Source organism: Bufo gargarizans, chromosome 2 (genome assembly GCF_014858855.1).
Source record: "Bufo gargarizans isolate SCDJY-AF-19 chromosome 2, ASM1485885v1, whole genome shotgun sequence".
NCBI lineage: Eukaryota > Metazoa > Chordata > Amphibia > Anura > Bufonidae > Bufo > Bufo gargarizans.
In genome coordinates, this window is record NC_058081.1 from 354,530,189 (window position 1) to 354,549,972 (window position 19,784).

General features: G+C 41.4%; 1 protein-coding gene across 4 annotated transcripts in view; it reads right to left on the reverse strand.

Moving 5' to 3' along the window:
• PPARGC1B (PPARG coactivator 1 beta) overlaps window positions 1–19,784 on the reverse strand; it is a 94,781-nt gene that overhangs the window by 24,653 nt on the left and 50,344 nt on the right. For all 4 annotated transcript variants that reach the window (XM_044280707.1, XM_044280709.1, XM_044280706.1 and 1 more), the window contains 2 exons: window positions 5,665–5,832; window positions 4,417–4,611 (listed from right to left, as the gene is read on the reverse strand). In XM_044280707.1, coding sequence (XP_044136642.1) covers window positions 4,417–4,611; window positions 5,665–5,832 — 363 coding nt within the window. The remainder of the gene's footprint in view (window positions 1–4,416; window positions 4,612–5,664; window positions 5,833–19,784) is intronic.

A 19,784-nucleotide genomic window follows, 5' to 3' on the forward strand; every position in this document is an offset into this window, starting at 1 on the left:
AACCCTTTTCAGCAGTCCTCCCTTCACAGTAGTTATTAACCCCTTTCAGCAGTCCCCCCTTCAGTGAATGGAGGACTTCTGAAAGGGGTTAATTACTACTGTGAATTGCCTAGCCATCTGGACAACCCCACAGATCATCCCCTCATTAATCCGTATCCTGCAGTAACTGAACTTTAAATCAGCGCTCATTTCATGACTATCTTGACTTAGACACTCAGCTCCAGTAACAGGCAGTGCGGGCGGCGCTCACTCACTGACGTCATGAGCCTGCGCCGCCTAGTGGGAGGAGCAGGCGCGTAACGTCAGTGAGCACTGTATGTTTCCAGAGCTGAGTGTGTAAGATAGTAATGAGATCATAGGCGCTGTTTTAAAGTTCAGTTACTGCAGGATACGGATTAGGATGGCGGGGCTGCGCAGCGCAGAAGAGTCAAAGTGGCCGGCCCTGCCAGCCAGGGGAGTAGCTAGAACTGACTGGGCCCCACAACAAAATTTTGGATGGGGCCCCCCTCCATGACTATCCTGGCATCCTATATGTGCATATGTAAGGGAGAGTTCACATCACATTTTTGCCATCCGTTTGATGTTTACGTTGGAAAATGGGATACAAAAGCGCAGCACACTGCGTATTTCTATCCTGCAAAGTCTGTAAAAATAAAGAAAAAAAAACATATACATTAACGTATAATGTCACCTGTTAACATATACATTTTATGCATACATTACCGGGGGTCAGAAATCTTCGGCACTCCAGCTGTTGCGAAACCACAATTCCCAGCATGTTCCATTCATTTCTATGGGAGCTATGAGAAGAGTAGAGAAATAATGCATGCTGGGAGTTGTAGTTTCACAACAGCTGGAGTGCCGTAGGTTGCCTACCCCTGCATTAGACGAATGGCAAAACGTGATGTGAAACCGGCCTTAGTGTGCCATGATAGTGCCAAGTGGCAAGCACTAGAGACAGAGAAGGGAGGCTGCAATGTACAGGGCACAGTATAGTATAGGGGGTACAGTACAGGGCAAGGGGGGGGGACGCACAGTGCAGCATAGGGGGTACAATGCAGCATAGGGGGCACACTAAAGGGCAGGGGGGACAGTACAGCATAGCAGGCACAATACAGGGCAGGGGGCACAGTGCATTATAGGGGGTACAGTATATGGCAGGTGGCACACACAGTGCAACATAGGGGGCACAGTGCATTATAGGGGGTACAGTACAGGGCAGGAGGCACACAGTGCAGCATAGGGCAGGGGGCAGAATACAGCATGGGGTGCACAGTACAGGGCAGGGGGCAGAATGCAACCAAAACATGCACCTAGAAATGCTCCATTTACATGTCCTACCTCAGGAGATGATAGTTCCTAATGGGCAAAAGGACCTTTCATGATGTCAGGAGCACATGATCAGTCACATGAGTGGGCGGAGTCAGGCTCCGGGCTGTGCAGGAGATTGTGTGGAAATGACTGCCAGCATAACATTCGGGGCACTGATCAAAACATCCGGGGCTCAAGCCCCGAATGTTTTGACCTAACGACGCCCCTGCTTCCAAGACAACATGTAGCGTAATGAACAGGAAGCAACATTTGCATGGGGCACCACCTCCTCTTCAAACAGCTGATCGGCATGGATCCCGACCACCGTCGATAAGATGTTGATCACCTATCCTGATGATAGCTCATCAATATTAACGGCTGCACAACCCCTTTAAAACATGATCGGGATATAGAGTTTTCTCCATGCCATTTTCTCTATTCTGATGCAATGTGGAAAGTGTCATAAATGAATTCAATATATAACAACCAGAATTTCTAACTTGTATGATTGCAGTATACCACTTGGTATGTTAGCAGTAAGCCATCTATTTAGTTTTATAATAATGGGGTTATCTACTTTTTTAAAACAGATGGCTTGTCCCTAGGATAGGCAATAAATATAAGATCAGTATTGATCCACCCTTGCCACTCCCCCCCCCAATTAGCTATTTGAAGGGGCTAAGGTGTTTGGAAGAGTGCTACAGCCTCCACATTGTCTACGTGGCTCTGGAAGCTGGTCATACTCAGAATGGAGTTATTTTAGATTGTTCTGGATATTGCAGCTTTGTTGCCTAAGCTCCATGACCCGTTCAAACAACTGATCAGTGGGGGTGCTGAGAGTCAGATCGCCAGTGATCTAATATTGATGGCCAGTCCTTAGGAGAAGCCATTAATGTTTAAAGTCTTGATAATCTCTTTAACATAGCTTGAGAACCCTTGGAATTAATGCATACATGATTATTCTAACTGTCCCTGCAAAAGTTCAAAGAATCTTAGATTTAAAATAGATGCTGCACGTATGGGCAAAACGGCATCCATTAAGCATGTATGTCATTTGCAATCTCCTAATAAATGATCCTTTTCACCAGCCTGCTCGTCTGTGTAATAAGTACTATATCACTTGCATGCACCACCAACCATCACCATTTTTTTATTTTCTTGTAAAAAGATATATAAATAAATAAAATCATATTCCTACACTGCAGTATATATATATAACCAATATAAACATAATAAAACTAATATAACATAATATAAAAATATACTGTATTAAAATATAATAATAGAAACAAAAATAAAAGAACTATGCAAATTTGATCCAAGAAATGTACATCCAAATCCCTTCCATGACTCTAAAACTGTGTAGTCATTTTAATATGACTGTTTACAGTGGATCCTGTAAGTCACATCATAAGGAAAAGGCAGATATAATGGTGATATTGTTAAATTCATTCCATACACAAATGAAATATACCAAGGATTTGAATGGTAAGGGAAAAAGTGAATATAACCATAGGTTATATTCATTAGTTGCAGCCTTTTCTATAATACCTATAGAAACATGACCAGATGTTGGAGGAGAATGACAAGGTAAAAAATAAAACATAATAAATCTGTAACCAGTATGGCTCTCATACAGCTTATGACATGATAACGGGCTTATGGTAAATCTAACATGTAAGTGGACAATGGAAAGGTCTCTGCTTCTTACAAATACAATTAAAAAATGACAATAGAACTAGACTTCAGAGTTTATCTCCAAAGAACAGTGTTCGTTGCAATGAAATACCACACTTTAAATTTCAAGCAGTCAGTACTGTATGGCCTCTAGGGTTACACAGGTCCTTCACCCTTAATTGTAACCATCAGTTCCATTTGCTATTAGATAAGGATCTACCTATTTTTAATTGCCGACATAGTATTTGTCATTACTACCTCTTGGGGTAGGGCTTTCCTAGTCTAACTACTCTAAGGGCTGATTCACACAAATGTGATAGCTCCAGGAAACATGGTCCATGTGTTGGATGCATCTCCCAGAACGTCCACGGCTTCCCTGATGATAATTTGAGTACCCCGTACATTAGACCCGGGATCAGATAAGAGCTGACTACATCATAAAACACTATGATGCAGTCAGTACGGGTCAGGGGAGCCACGGTGGGTCCAGGAGATGCAGCCAACACGCGGGCTGCGTTTTCCAGACTGAACACGATCATGTGAATCAGCCCTTAGGGCCTTATAAGGCAGAAAGATTTTTGGAGGAACAACTGTGTTAGCAATCATTCCTTCCACATTTAGTTTGCATCGGCCTGGTCAATCAGGTCACGGAAAATAAGTGCCTATGGATGTGTTCTCATCCATCCGCGCTTGCACTGCTTGGACATCAGGCAATGTAATACAGCCCTAACAGTAAATAATCCTTTCCTACATTAATGTATAATACTCCTTTCACATGTAAAGATTGCTCCCTTGTACTTGGAATAAATAAATCATGTGCCAGTTCTTTGCATTGATCATACATGTATTTGTACGTTGAGATGAACTCTAAGGTGTCTTTTTTCCCACTCTGAACAAGTACAACTTTTTAAGCCTCCAACTATAAGAGATGCTTCCATCACATTAAATGATCAATTTGGTCCCACTTTTCAGCTCTCCTACATATGTTTTAGAATGTACAGCCCAAAAAAAGTTTTTGATATTTAAGGTGTGGCCTTACAAGGGATTTATGGAGAGGTAATATTACACTGGGGTCACCGCTTTTAAAATTTTATTCACGCTAAAATCTAATTTGCTTTTGCAGCCGGTGCTTGACACTGAGTCCTGCTGCTCAGCTTAGTTGTAACCTGTAATAAGATGTAACCTGTAATAAGAATGGCCTCTTATCTTGGAACTAACTCTGGACATTCTGTGATTTGCCCTTTAAAAGAAAACGTGTGTCCTGGATACTAGTAAGCACATGTTACACAAACAACATATGGATGAGTTTTGTATATTTTTAAAGCCTTAAATGAAAAAATTCAGACCTTTGGTGCCTATCATACCCATGCAGGCGGCTATTCAGGGCCTCATCCATTTCCACTTTAAACAGTAGGAAGTGGTTCTTACTATAGACAGCTCATCTTCAGTTTCTAGACTCTTAGGGAATTCAGCTGGGCGGCTGGGTTTTGGCGAAAGGGCAGGTGCGGGGTAGATGTCCCCATCTCCAGAGGATATGAAGGCTGAAAAGTTGATATCATCTTCCTGAATATCATCCAGTGTCTGTGTGAGGGCTGCCAGTAAGGCCTCATTTTCCCCATCAATCTGAAAAGAAAAATGGTGACATATGGTAAAACTCTGAGTGAGGGGGTTGTCTCACCAAAAGAAAAAAAAAGGACTGAAAGCTAATTTGGCTGACAGCTATGTGATCTTAACATATGTACGTCTACTAACGTGTGGTGGTGGTTATATTCTTCTACTTCATTTTTATATTCAATTAAAAAAAGAAGTGTAAAGAGAAGAGTAAACATGAATTTCATTCATGGCTAGAGATGGCTAAGAGAAAATCAATGTCTAAAATACACTACTGTGGGACATCTGACCCACAGCAACATATTTATAGGTTGTAGGTATTAGACATTCTGTCATACAGAGTATTAGATCAAGAAAGATGACAACAGAAAACTCTCCGGAAATGAGCAGAACACTTGTTTTATGTTGACTTTCAAACCGCTTGATGTTTATGTCTCTCCATACCCAACTGACTGAGCTATCTGAAGTTCACTCTGGGTTTAGCGAGAAATCGAGATGGAATTGATTGATTATTCCACAAAGAGGAAAAGCTTTCTGCTACTTCTGCACTTTCATTGCAAGATTCAAGCCAATTCCAGACTCTGGCACTTGAGTTTGCTATAACCTGCTGGTAACCTAGCTCCCAAATCCCCTTAGTCCTCTCACAGACTTTGTGCAGTCTCTGAGACATCTGAGGTGGTTAAAAACAAACTCCCAAACATCCTGTATTTAACAGGCCCCAAGAGAATCTAAATCCATGCTGACAAACGATAACCTTAAATCTAGATGGAAAATTATATTCATGTCCTAGGTGTAATACAAACTGGACAAGGAAAAAAAACTAATTGGGAACATAAAATTATGATATACTTAGTAAATCCCTAAGGGACTAGGTAGAGAAAGATAATGAAGGGGGAAGGACTGATCAGCACTGACGTTTCTTAGTGTTGCCCACAAATAACGAGTCCATGTCCACAAGAGTGTTGACATGTATTAGTAGATCTATGGACCATAAAGCTTCTCAAGCTCATGAGCCACTCAGTGAGTTATCTAGTAGAAATGGGTAGATGAAAAGGCTGTAGTCACCTGAAACAGCTCAGAGTCATCGGTGCTGAACTGGCTGGACTCATTCTCCGACTGATCGTTACACCACTGTAACTCATTAAAACAGCTGTTCGTGTCAAAATCGCTGGCGTCCAACTGGGACAGATCGATCTCGGGAAAGTCCAGTGACAGAGGCTCCACACCAGGCTCCTGAAAGAGAGGCAAAGAACACATGATGCTAAGCAAAATGACTTGCACTACAGGGCATCGGGAAAATCCCATTATTGGCAGCACAAATGAATGGTTTGTAGGCCTCCGACATCTACCACAGAAACAAATAATACATGTTCTAAATGTCAAGCTTGCACCTTGAAAGCCTAAATAGCTTGAAAAACTACTGGACACTATTATTCCACACGATCTTGTGCACAGAACATTATTCTGGCCATCCTCTATAAAAAACGGAGGGGTACCGGTTCTGATTGAAGAGAACAAAGCTCCATGAGAAAAAGGTATGCATGAGCTAATTTGCATAGAAGGAAGCCAAAAGTTGACTAGACCTACAGCACAGACCAAAAGTTTGGACACACCTTCTCATTCAAAGAGTTTTCTTTATTTTCATGACTATGAAAATTGTAGATTCACACTGAAGGCATCAAAACTATGAATTAACACATGTGGAATTATATACATAACAAAAAAGTGTGAAACAACTGAAAATATGTCATATTCTAGGTTCTTCAAAGTAGCCACCATTTTCTTTGATTACTGCTTTGCACACTCTTGGCATTCTCTTGATGAGCTTCAAGAAGTAGTCACCTAAAATGGTCTTCCAACAGTCTTGAAGGAGTTCCCAGAGATGCTTAGCACTTGTTGGCCCTTTTGCCTTCACTCTGCGGTCCAGCTCACCCCAAACCATCTTGATTGGGTTCAGGTCCGGTGACTGTGGAGGCCAGGTCATCTGGCGCAGCACTTCATCACTCTCCTTCATGGTCAAATAGCCCGTACACAGCCTGGAGGTGTGTTTGGGGTCATTGTTGAAAAATAAATGATGGTCCAACTAAACGCAAACTGGATGGAATAGCATGCTGCTGCAAGATGCTGTGGTAGCCATGCTGGTTCAGTATGCCTTCAATTTTGAATAAATCCCCAACAGTGCCACCAGCAAAGCACCCCCACACCATCACACCTCCTCCTCCATGCTTCACGGTGGGAACCAGGCATGTAGAGTCCATCCGTTCACCTTTTCTGCATTGCACAAAGACACGGTGGTTGGAACCAAAGATCTCAAATTTGGACTCATCAGACTAAAGCACAGATTTCCACTGGTCTAATGTCCATTCATTGTGTTCTTTATCCCAAACAAGTCTCTTTTGCTTGTTGCCTGTCCTTAGCAGTGGTTTCCTAGCAGATTCTACCATGAAGGCCTGATTCACACAGTCTCCTCCTAACAGTTGTTCTAGAGATGTGTCTGCTGCTAGAACTCTGTGTGGCATTGACCTGGTCTCTAATCTGAGCTGCTGTTAACCTGCGATTTCTGAGGCTGGTGACTCGGATGAACTTATCCTCCGCAGCAGATGTGACTCTTGGTCCTCCTTTCCTGGGGCGGTCCGCATGTGAGCCAGTTTCTTTGTAGCGCTTGATGGTTTTTGTGACTGCACTTGGGGACACTTACAAAGTTTTCCTGATTTTTCGGACTGACTGACCTTAATTTTTTAAAGTAATGATGGCCACTCGTTTTTCTTTCCATAATACAAATTCTAACAGTCTATTCAGTAGGACTATCAGCTGTGTATCCACCTGACTTCTCCACAACGCAACTGATGGTCCCAACCCCATTTATAAGGCAAGAAATCCCACTTATTGAACCTGACAGGGCACACCTCTGAACCATTTCAGGTGACTACCTCTTGAAGCTCATCAAGAGAATGCCAAGAGTGTGCAAAGCAGTAATCAAAGCAAAAGGTGGCTACTTTGAAGAACCTAGAATATGACATATTTTCAGTTGTTTCACACTTTTTTGTTATGTATATAATTCCATTTATCGTGTTAATTCATAGTTTTGATGCCTTCAGTGTGAATCTACAATTTTCATGGTCATGAAAATAAAGAAAACTCTTTCAATGAGAAGGTGTGTCCAAACTTTTGGTCTGTACTGTATATGCAATCAATGTCGGGATGCAGCAGCAAAACGGTGGTCCTCAGTCCCTACTCCGAACATATGCTGCACTAAAGCCTCTGGAGACATGAGAAGCACACTGGGTATGCAAGGCATGCTATGCGCGGTTATACTCTCCAAAGGCAACCCCTGCAGTTGTCTAGGGCATGAAAGGCTCGGAATGCATTCATAGGCATTTATGTATTATTGCAGCTTGTCAGACTGGGAAAACTCTGTGTGAACTATTCCTACTATTAAAATAGAAAATTATTCAGAACCCCATAAGACATTTGTCTGTATATCAAACTGCACCTTGTGTAGCCAAAATCTAAGGTTGGCTATACTCGAAATATCTGTTGCGCTTGTAAAGCGACAACTATCATGTCCGATCCTCCCATACACATGCATGATCAGTTCAGTCAAGAATGAATACGGTGTGAATACAAGAGGGAAGAAAGACTCTGCCAGATACCATAGTTCCCCAGAGAATAAAAGGACTGGACAGTTGAAATCAAATGGTCAGATCTTTATCTTCTTCGTCAACTGCAATTGGGGGAGAGTTGGAAGATCGTCATACAATCGGTGTGTCTGACTAGCTTAAAGGGGTTGCTCCACAAAAAAATGTTTTCTACAGTTCTCAAACCAGCACATCGATCTTAGTACTTTTGTAATTGCATGTACACAGTAATTAAAAATTTTGCATAGCCACTGAGTTATTCAATAAAATGTATCTGTATAGCTCCACCTGCTGTTTGTTCTGTTTCTTATTTGACCTGCTCACTGAGAAGGCCGCACATGCTCAGTTTCATCCCTCATCTTTCTCCTGAGCTGTGATAGGGAGAACTGAGACACGCCCCCTTAGCTGCAGCAGAAAAGACACTCCCCAGGATCCATGTGAGGCAGAGGGTTGTTTCTAGCTTTGTTAGAAAGAGACAAGTACTATATGATGTCTGATTATCATTTTTTATATTATGCCAACCACAGACCCGGATAATATTGTCTGGCACAACCCTTCACACACAAGCAGGACAAAACGGCATTATGTTTTAGCTGTAGCTTCTTTGTGAGAACATTTAATGGATTCACAGATGGTTTCTTCTGACACATGACATGTCAAAAGATAAAACAAGACATACATCTTCCTCATCTACCTCTATTTTAGGCTTATTTACAGACTCTCTCCCCAAGATAATGCACAATAGAAAAATGGTCAGTGCTTGCTGCAAATCTTATCTTTTCAGCAGGTTAATGTACAACATTTTACACCAAGCAATATGATCTTGGTTTCATTCATTTTCTCATCTCTTGCTAAAAATGTACATTTTAAATGAATTTGTGCCAAGATAAGAAAACAAATTTGATTTTAGAAAGCCCAAGGAAAAAATGACATTGAAGATCAATCGAAATTACATTTGTGCCTTCACATTATATCAGAAAATATAGGGCTCAGAACACCCTGTATTAAAAATCGATTCACTTCAATATTCAGGAGAACAATCCCAACGTACGGTTTTAAGAGCTCTGTCATTACCTTGATTAAAGATCTGTTTGGCTGGGCAATGTGCAGAGGGTTGTTGTTAGTAATGAATAAGACCTTTCATACCTACCTGCGCAAGGTACGGAGGAGGAGGTACACCGAGAACAATGCCAAACTTTCCTAGTCTGGGAAATTAGCTAAAATACTCAGAATATTGCCAAGAGGGATTAGGCAAACTTCTAGTGCCAACTTGACTTAAATAATATATTTTTTTCATTAAACAGTGCAAGGGTCACCTGAAAGACCATGACCACAATCTGGCCAGCCATTTCTGATATACACTAGAATTGTTTTTCACAAGGCTGGGATGAACAAGTCATGAACCAAAAAGCTGATTAATCAATTAACATAGAAACTACTCCCAAAGCTCCAGAATAGGAGCAAGGCGGACACTTTCAATTACCAACAAAGTCTTCTCCCTTGCAAAGGCTAATCTTCTCTTAACCTCTAGTGGATTTCGCTCTGACCTAATGGAATACGGTTATGTTGTATGGCAAGTCCATTTATTTTCTGCCACACAGACACTGTGGGTAGAGATTTACCCTCATGATATAAAGAAACCAGTCTACCCAAAACCATAAATACCTAAACACCATCAATGTCCACTGGGAAAAAGAGGTCAATTGTCTTTTAGGGGTTAAATGGATTTTCCATGTTAAAGCTGTTGTCCTATGAAAAATATTCTACAGTTTTCAAACCAGCACCTGGATGTGAATTCTTTTGTAATTGCATGTAATTAAAACCTTAGCGTAGCCACTGAGTTATTCAATAAAATGTATGTGTATAGCGCCACCTGCTGTTTTCTTTTCTTATTTCTTTGTCCTGCTCACTGAGAAGGCTGCACATGCTCAGTTTCATCCTTCAACTGCCTCCTGAGCTGTGATAGGGAGAGCATGGACACACCCCCTGAGCTGTGATAGGGAGAGCATGGCACGCCCCCTTAGTTGCAACAGAAAAGACACACCCCCTGAGCTGTCAGCTGGATTTAAATCTAGCAGAGCATTGAATGGGGAGATCTCTGGATCCATGTGAGGTATAGAGCTGGTTCTAGCTTTGTTAGTAAGAGGTTGTTATGTACTATATGGTGTCTGATTTTCACTTTTAACATTAGTCATAACATAATCCCTATAAGGTTATTGATTACTGATATCGGTGGAGGCCAACTCTTGGCATCCGCACCAATCAAATGCAGTGGCGCTTGTGCAAGCACTGTGGTATTTTCATGCCCTTTCAAAGAGCTAAGTGAAGGGGATACCGAGAGTTGGCCTTCACTTTTCTGATATTTGTGGCCTATGCCATCAATATCTTGAACCCAGAAAACCCCTTAAATTAGGGGAACACAAACTGCTGTCAAACACTGAGAGAGCATTATCTCTGAGAAGAAGGCAGTTGTAGACGTAGGCATTTATCCTAGTTTGGCCCCATATCTGCCGTTGAAGTACAGTAACGCAGCAGTTTTTTCCGGGCTGATTATCTGCATATTTGCCGGAATGCGGCCAGTTCTCCACCAGTCCCCATTATAGTGAATGGGGCTGGTGGAGCCTTACAAACCTCTGGCAATGCTGGAGTGTTCAGAAGTCCGGCAGGCTGTTGTGTTCTGTGTGCTACTAGCCTTAGATTGTCAGCAAGGGCCAGTGACATAAATCTAATGTGCTCTTCCTTAGCTATAGCTGACATGATATGGCTGTAATGGTAACTGATCATATTGGGGAACTTTTTATGGATTGCAACACATTGTGATTGTAGCTATGATAGCACATTATTAAATAAATGATCATAGCAAACAATACTAGAAATCTGAGCCTGAGCTGACAGCACAACTAGATCGACTACTAATTTGTGATAAAAAATTAAAAAACATGTACAAACCTTCTAGGGATATATGTAATATTACTAGCTGGGCATGTAATGAAGCCGTTTACAAGTTGGGTTTGTCATTCATGGCCATCCTTCTCGCTCATTAAGATGCACTTGATGTTTACCAGAAAGGGCCACTTCATTATGGGTAATCTAATAACAGGGAAAAGAGGCCTTTTCTTTATCTAAGAAGAAATCACATCTCGGATAATGTTCTTGTACATTTCCAGGGATGGTCCTCTTCTAGCATCACCTCTCTGATCTTTTTAACCTGATCATTTCCACATGACAGGCGCGGGCACTGGCAGCAGAGGTGTTAATGCAGGCTCCACTATTCACACAGCACAAAGAGGGGGCCCGAGCTCGGTCCTGTGTATCACATCTCGCTTCCCTCCCTCCGTGTGATGTGCGTAGGACTTAGCTCCATGCTCTGGGAACACAAGCTAAATATATCTCTCTAATTACAGAAAGCAGCTGGTACCTACAGTGGCTGTTTTCTCGACACTCTCGCTGTCTGTTTGTATTACGTAAAGCGGGAGGTAAATGATACAAGTTTTCAGGAGTCACTTACCCACATAAGCAGCATCCATTCCCCACTAAAACAGAGAAAAATGACAGCAGGATTCGGAGTATTTATTACATATCCCATTATTAAACTCAGAGGGAAGGTATAGGTATCCATTGATTAAAGAGTCAAATTTAGGGCCCTTTACAGGGGCCGAGAATCCGCCAGATAATCGTGAATAAGCATTCATAGGTTAGCAATGATTGGGCAGTGTAAAGGTGCCGCCAATGACCCAATGAACAAGTCAAATGCTTGTTTGTCAGATAATTGGATCGTTTGTGCAGGCACCTTCACAGACCTAAATGATTCTGTATGAGGACGAGTAATGGCATTAGTGATTGATCCTCCCAATACTGTGGAGGAGATCGCTTTATGTAAATGGAGTGGTCTCCTTTACTGATGACCAGGCGCTCAGTGGAAATGGAACGCTTCCTTCACGACAATCACCTTCAAAATTAGCCTTAACCTACCCATGTATGTAGGTGTTTACTCTTTAGACGAATCCCCAAGCAGGAAAGACTTAACATTAAAACCAAATACCATCACATAGCAAGGGGTGAGCTATATCAGGTGAACAGTCAGTTCTTGAAGTTGATGTGTTGAGAGCATAAAAAATGGGCAAACGTAAGAATCTAAGCCACTTTGACAAGGTCAAGTTGTGATGACTAGACAACGGGGTCAGGACATCTCCAAAATGGACAGTCTTGTGAGATGTTCCCAGTATGCAGTGGTTAGTATCTACCAAAAGTGATCCAAGGAAGGACAACCACTGAACCGCTACGACATGGGGTCATAGGTGTGTAAGGAACGCAGAGAGCAAAAAGTTAATACCGGCTGTGATAAAATGGGCTCATAACTAAAAGTGCATTGAAGCTTGCTATGTATGGGGCTGTATAGCTGCCCATGCTGACCCATTCAATAGCAAAATCATCTATAATGGGTATAAAACAGCATAAGGATCTGCAAGGCACAAAATGCTAAAGGGGTTGCTCTACAAAAAATATTCTACAGTTTTCAAACCAGCATCTGGATGTGAATACTTTTATAATTGCATCTAATTACAAATCTGGCATAGCCACTGAGTTATTCAATAAAATGTATCTGTATAGTGCCACCTGCTGTTTCTTCTTTTCCTTAATTTTTGTCCGTCTCACTGAGCTGGTCGCACACGCTCATTTTAAATCTTCAACTGCCACCATCCATAAGTTCAGTTAGAAGCTGTGGGAGTTACAGGGAGAGATCTACAGCAGAAAGGACACATGCCCAGAGAAAGGACATACCCTCTGAGCTGCCAGGCTGAAGATAATTTAGCAGAGCAATCGGAGCAGTGACTGTGGAGATCTCTGGATCCATGTGAGGTACAGGGCTGGTTCTAGCTTTGTTAGAAAGGTATTATCATGTACTAGATGATGTCTAATTTTCATTTCTTACATCAACCATGGCATAATCCCTTTAAGTGTTTTTTTAGGCTATGGCTGATCAGTATGTTTAAGATGCATAACCATGACGACATGTAATTTTGACCCAAATCAAAGTGATCCTAATGAGAATTTGTCACTCTGTGATACAATTACAACTACAAAGCACTAGAAATGGTCGCTGTACCTTAGATATTTCCTGGATCCAGCTACAAGAGGGGAGGACAAGACATACGGTACTTTTTAGTTGGCAGGTTTATTACACTTGTGACTGTGTTAAATCTGTACACTAGACTGTTTTTCAGTTCAGAAACTGCAGTAAACTGGAAATATCCGTATAACCTTTGTTACATTAATTATTTGATATACTATTTCCAATTTACCGTAAAGTCTCGACTCTACAATGTGTGGTCTGTGATTGCAGCTGGTATCAGAAAGTCATTCACAGGAACATCTTCCATATTGATTGCCGTGGCAGGAGAATGAACTTGTTAGAGGACAGCTCCGCTAAGATGATAAAATCCAAGGCTTTCTACAGAAATTACTTTTCTTTTTTTTGCATAATTTGTTTTTGCATAATTTGTTTCTTGTATTTTAAAGAGGGATTTGATTTTTTATTAACCACTTATTTTTTTTATATTATCCAGAACAAGTTTGAATCTTGCCATCCTGTCGTACAAGTGTATGGGTGAGTACATTATCTGCACACAGCACTCCATTATTTTACCATCTTACCCTAGAGGAAGTAGCTCTTCGAACCGCTAAACTTTACTTTTAGTAATCTGTACAGTATATGCATCCCTTCATCAAGAGGTCTGTGAAATCCGATTGCATGAAAATGATACCCTGCTTGGAGTTTAAAAGTTGATGTCCTTTTGGTTTCTGATTACTTTTTTTTACCAAGCACAACTTCCCCATATGGTTACAGATTCCTAGGAAAAATCAAGACCACTTCAAGTGCCTAGCAACAAATTCATGTCTACACAAAATGCATCCCCATGCGTAATTATAAGAGGCCGTATTTTCTGCAGGTACGTACTATATTCATTGAAAATCACTGCGAAAACTCGCTGTGACAGTCTTCACAAAATTCTCCCACTCAGCTCAATTAGGACCTAGAAATAAACTTCTATATATAAACTATCAAGTTGTGTTAAAACTGTGACTAACAGCTCACACACACTTAAAATGCAAATGACACAGGGATACGATGTATATAATTACAGGATATACATTCATATTGATAACAGATAAAATGCCGGAAGACCGCCTATTCACGCAAATGAAAGATACGCAAACCAAACGTATAAAGATATAAAACAAAAAATGTGGCATGTGGTGGACGTGGACGTCATACCAAATACTGCAGTTCAAAGGTCAGTTCCCAGCACCAAAACCTACAAACCCACCCATAGCTTACAACACAGGGTGGAGCAGTCTATGACAGGGTTGTACCAAATTGTCAACTCATTTTAGACACCACCTACCTAAAAATATCACTTTGGTTCTTTGTTTGGCTTTGGTCCAAGTTACAGGTCATTGTGTAAAGTATTGTATATCCATAACTCATGGCCTGTATTTAATTGTACTAAATTATGTCACCATTCCCCTGCTAGGCTCCCACAAACTAGCAATAAGAAGCTTTCAGAGGACTCCTCCTCGAGTCCTCTCCATTAACGCACAAGCTTGGCAGTCCTCTCAATAGATTTTACCGCCGGTTTGCAGGAGCAGAGTGGAGGAACGGGGGCTGAGTATCTTGTGAGCTGTGTAGGAGCTGACAGATTCTCTAGAATACAAATGGGAAAAGAAAACTCAAAAAAGGAAAGAAAATCATTTAAGCACTTGATCTACCTAGCCCCTGGGAACTGCCTAACTACCATACTTATGTTATCAATCCATGTATAAGTTTCTGTGGTAATTTAAGATGGAATTATCCTTTCATGTCTTACTGCTATGGTACGATTTGAATGGAAATATTTGAAACATCCTCACGCACTAGTAGATTGCACAGCTCTCGAAAAGAAGTATACAGGACACTTGCACGATACAAATGCTACTATCACCTACTCTACTAGCACACTCCACATCCCCACTCTATGACAACCACAGCAGAATATCAGGGGAGCATTGACTGGAATACGGGATCCTGGACATTTAGGAGGGATCCGCAAGGTATTATTGACATCTTTATTAGAGGTATTTGGTGGGAAAATCTCCTGCTCTTTTTAGGTCCTGCATCACTAGGCAGATTTTCTGGGTTAGTGATTGGTTATCCAGGTGGCCTTAGTAACAGTGGAGTCATTGGAGGTTGGGTCAGCATGTGAGCTTTAGGGATATTTAAAGTGGCTTCTCAAGCTGGCTGTGCCTATTCTGGTACAGCTGGAGCTGCACCCGCCCGTCCTCCCATTTGTTGATGTTGTTACCGTTCACAGTCTAGTGTGGGTAAAGTTGTCCTGTTTTGGATGGACTGATTACTATCGGTTGTATTTGTTAACTGGTAACAATTTTAGTTAATAAAGTATCCCATGGCCATTTTACCTCCAATTCTCCAGGGTTATTTATTAGTGTGTATTGTTATATGTACGCCATATACCGCTATGCTTATTGCATGCCCTTTCAGGGCTCATTACTGTGTTTTTTTTTTTAATTACGGTTATTTTTTTGGAGGGTATGTGAAAAACCTATGATGGGATGACTAACGATTCTAGCTCTGGTAGGTTGGATAGATGAGAGGACTAGAGGCAATCACTTCGCTCTGATACAGTTTATCCAGTAAGTGGCCTGGTTGATTTGACCAAATTAAATTACGTTTTTAATGTAATGTGAAAGCTGAAATTGTACGGCTTTAATCAATTGATTAGAAGTACCTGCCTAGAAGTGTGTTTGGCATGCTGAAGTACTTTGTGGTTCAAGATCCAGTAGAAAATGTGCCCAGGGTAAATGCACATTGCATAGAGAAACAAAACAGAGAAACACCAAACCTAGAAATGAAGGAGAAACAAAACACAAAGCAATCAACATTGTGTTTTCAGAGGTTATTCCAAGCCCCTGAACAAGCAGCAAGGCCTCTTTACTTGTCTCCATAGGTGGGTTGAAGAGCCCTAAAGGGTTATTTGAAGATATACGGTTAGAGTAATAAGAACATTAGCTGGAGGCTTAGTGTAGCCCAGGTGAACTTTGACCCAGTTTCCTCAGACAACAGCTGAAGGGCCTAGCAGTGCAGTACTATACTGATGACAAGAAAGCTCTGCCAGAGCGGCAGTGATAAAGTTGCCTGAAATAGTGAAGAAACGGCCAGTGATTAATAGTGTCACTAACCTTCATTTCCTTCAGTCATCCAGAGCTACATTCATAAAATGTCGGATGCAAACAGCATTTTCCAAAACAGTGTCTGGCATTTGACAACTTACTACAAGCATAAATACAAAGGGTCTATTTTATCATTAATATATGCCATTTTTCTGTCAAGAAAACGGTTGCAACCTGCGTGTCTGCAGCTTTTTCAAAACCCCTTGCGCAAAAATTTTCCTTTGCCACTTTCCTGAAAAGAGGGCAAGGCTAGAGGCCTAGAAGAAGACTGAAATCTACGCCAGCCATGGACTGCTGAAGATTGCTCCTAATTTACGTCTCTGTCAGGGTTCTACACAGTGGGAAGAAAACCTGGCAACCGTTAACACATAGTACATGATAAAATAAAAAAAATAAAAAAATGAAATCTGATTGGCTGGATTACTAACTTAGCAATATTTACTCCATTAACTACAGAGAAGCTACAAGAAGAATATATCAAACAAGATCCATGTCCTTGCTGTTGAGGGCATGGCGCTCCTGTGCCAGGTGAACTCATTTGTCTCTCATCTTGGCCAAGTCCTTCTGGCAAAGGATTTTATGCTCTGTTTTCTGCGAAAGAAGCAACGGTGAAATATTTTACATTTGCACATCGTTTCTGTGCTTCTAACAAAATTTCTTGGCAGTAAAACGAGTTTGGGATTTCTTCAGCCAGATGTGACAGCTATAATGTCGGTGGAGGTCCACCATGTTCAAACTAGTCTTTTGACTTGTCTACTGGATAAATATACTGTACACTGACAGACAAAGAAATAAGATGAAAATTGCGGCCACTTCTGCTTAAGGGTGGACCATCACATCATCATGTGTTGCTTATCAATCACATCACCATCAATTTATAGAAGGAAATTTAGAAAATGCCACTACCTACAAGACCTACAATATAAACTACATTGGCTTCAGTGTGATTTTTAAGGAGCTTAAAAGGTTTTTCCAGAACTTAGATACTGATGACCTCATCACCTCAGATAAGTGGGGGTCTGACACTACGCACCGATCAACTGTTTCAGGTAGTCACTGGCACCGGAAACTATACAGGGGACAAAAGATTCCATCCACTGTATAGTATCTCCATTCACTACACAACAGACAGAGCCGTGTAGTCCTGGCCCTGGAGCTGCAAAACAGCCGATTGGTGGAGGTTCAGGGTGTTGGACCACCACTGATCATATAGTGATGGACTATCCTGATGATAGGCCATCACTTGTAAAGGGTTGGACAACCACTTTAGAACTACCAGAATATATTAGTAGCTCTTCTGCAAATCCATTGCGAGGTGCAAACTTTATTGCATCTGACAAACTCCCTAGCACAGACGTGGCCGCACGTTTGGTCAGGAACATAGAAATGAGTGTTCACCTTTGATACGTAAAGGCCTGTCTAAATACATTTTCTATAACCAGCAATATGGAATTGTCCCCAGAGCCACAAGTTATTTTAAGCCTGTACACGACATGGTATCCAGATACAAGGAACACAATCATCTGATAATATCACCTCTGAGACAGAAGTTTCAAAGTGGAAAGAAACCCTGGTTGATGTGAAAGTTGAGGAATAGGTATATTTTTATGTGTGTTTTATATAAACATTTTAGTGGTCACATAGAGCATAGCTGTGCCCACTAAAGGCCTTTAAAGGGTTATTCCCACCTGAAGATTTAGGCTTAATCCTGAGGGTAGGCCATAAATATTGCGAAACTGGACAACCCCTTTGAAAGTATATTAACATGCGGCAGTTTGCTGCAGATATTTCTGCAACCTTCCCATTCATCTGACTGCCGCCAGCAGAAATGACCAGCACCCATATAGTCCATGCAATGTAGGCCAAATGTGCCTGATCCAAATCAGCTTAGCAAGGCAATGTAATTAATACTACAGTACTGATTACCCTGAAAACAATATCCCCTGTATAACGGGAAGAAAAGAAGTCAGACCATAGACATCACTATGATGTATAGCTGAGCAAAGTGTCCAGGACGGCTTTTTCTGAAAGCCTTGTTAATGCAGCCTACAAACCATCTGCTTGGTTTTAAAGCTTACAAAATGCCCACATTACCCAGCAAGAACTCTCATTAGACGGATGAAGGATGGGAAAGACATTATGGTGATTTGTAATGTAACCATTTGGTCCACCGGAATAAATGCAGCACTGACTGCCATCAACCCTCTTAGAAACATAGGCTGAATCCAGCACGGACATTGCTGGGGAATTTCAGGGGTTGAATTTAAAGAAAAAAATACAACCTGCAAACTGCACACATACATGGAAAAAAAATCACCCAAATGCTTCATAAAAACTGGACATTTGGACTGTACTGTGTCAGCGCATTCAAAGTTTTATCAATTTGCTAGCCAAATGCTCGGGTAGCGAGTAAATCCTTAACAAGACCACCAACGTGTAACTGGCTCATTGGCTTCACTGGTCATCGGAGCAACACACTGGCTGCAATAAAGCGTAAAAATAGTACAACTCTGGACCATGGACTCCGAACATTTCTCCGTAAAGGACGTAATAGCCGCGCACACACTCTCAGAATTAGTTTCTAATCAAGATATGTGTCACCTTAGTTAAAGGGATTCTGTCACCAGGCTTTCACTTACTGAGCTGGTAACATGACCACATCAGTCTCCATGATTTATATTACAATATACTAGTATTACTGCCCTGTGTCTTGTAATTTGTCTATAAAATCGCTTTTATTAATATACAAATTACCTAAATAAGGAGCGCAAGGGGCTGTCCGATGGAGCCCAGCCGTACCCCTTCTCCTTGAGCCCAGCACCGCCCCACTGCTAATTTATTCACTCCTCATCAGCAAACCTCATATGCCTGGTGCGCCATAATCTTGCGCATGCGCTGTGGATAGACCTTTCAGTGTCTGTGCGGTGTCCTGGCATCGGCCTCACAGAACACATTACGCAGGCATATGAGGTCGGCGATCAGGAGTGAATAAATTAGCAGTGGGGCGGTGCTGGGCTCAAGGAGAAGGGGTGCGGCTGGGCTCCAACAGACAGAGGGCCAGCCCCTTGGGCTACTTATTAAGGTAATTTGCATATTAATAAAAGCGATTTTATAGACAAACATTATATTACAAGACACAGGGCAGTAATACTAGTATATTGTAACATAAATCATGGAGACTGATGCGGTCATGTTACCAGCTCAGTAAGTGAAATCCTGGTGACAGAATCCCTTTAAGATACTACATGATGCCTGAATCATAATCAAGAATTTACTGCCTGAAAACACTGACTTATCATTACGTTATACCATTGATAA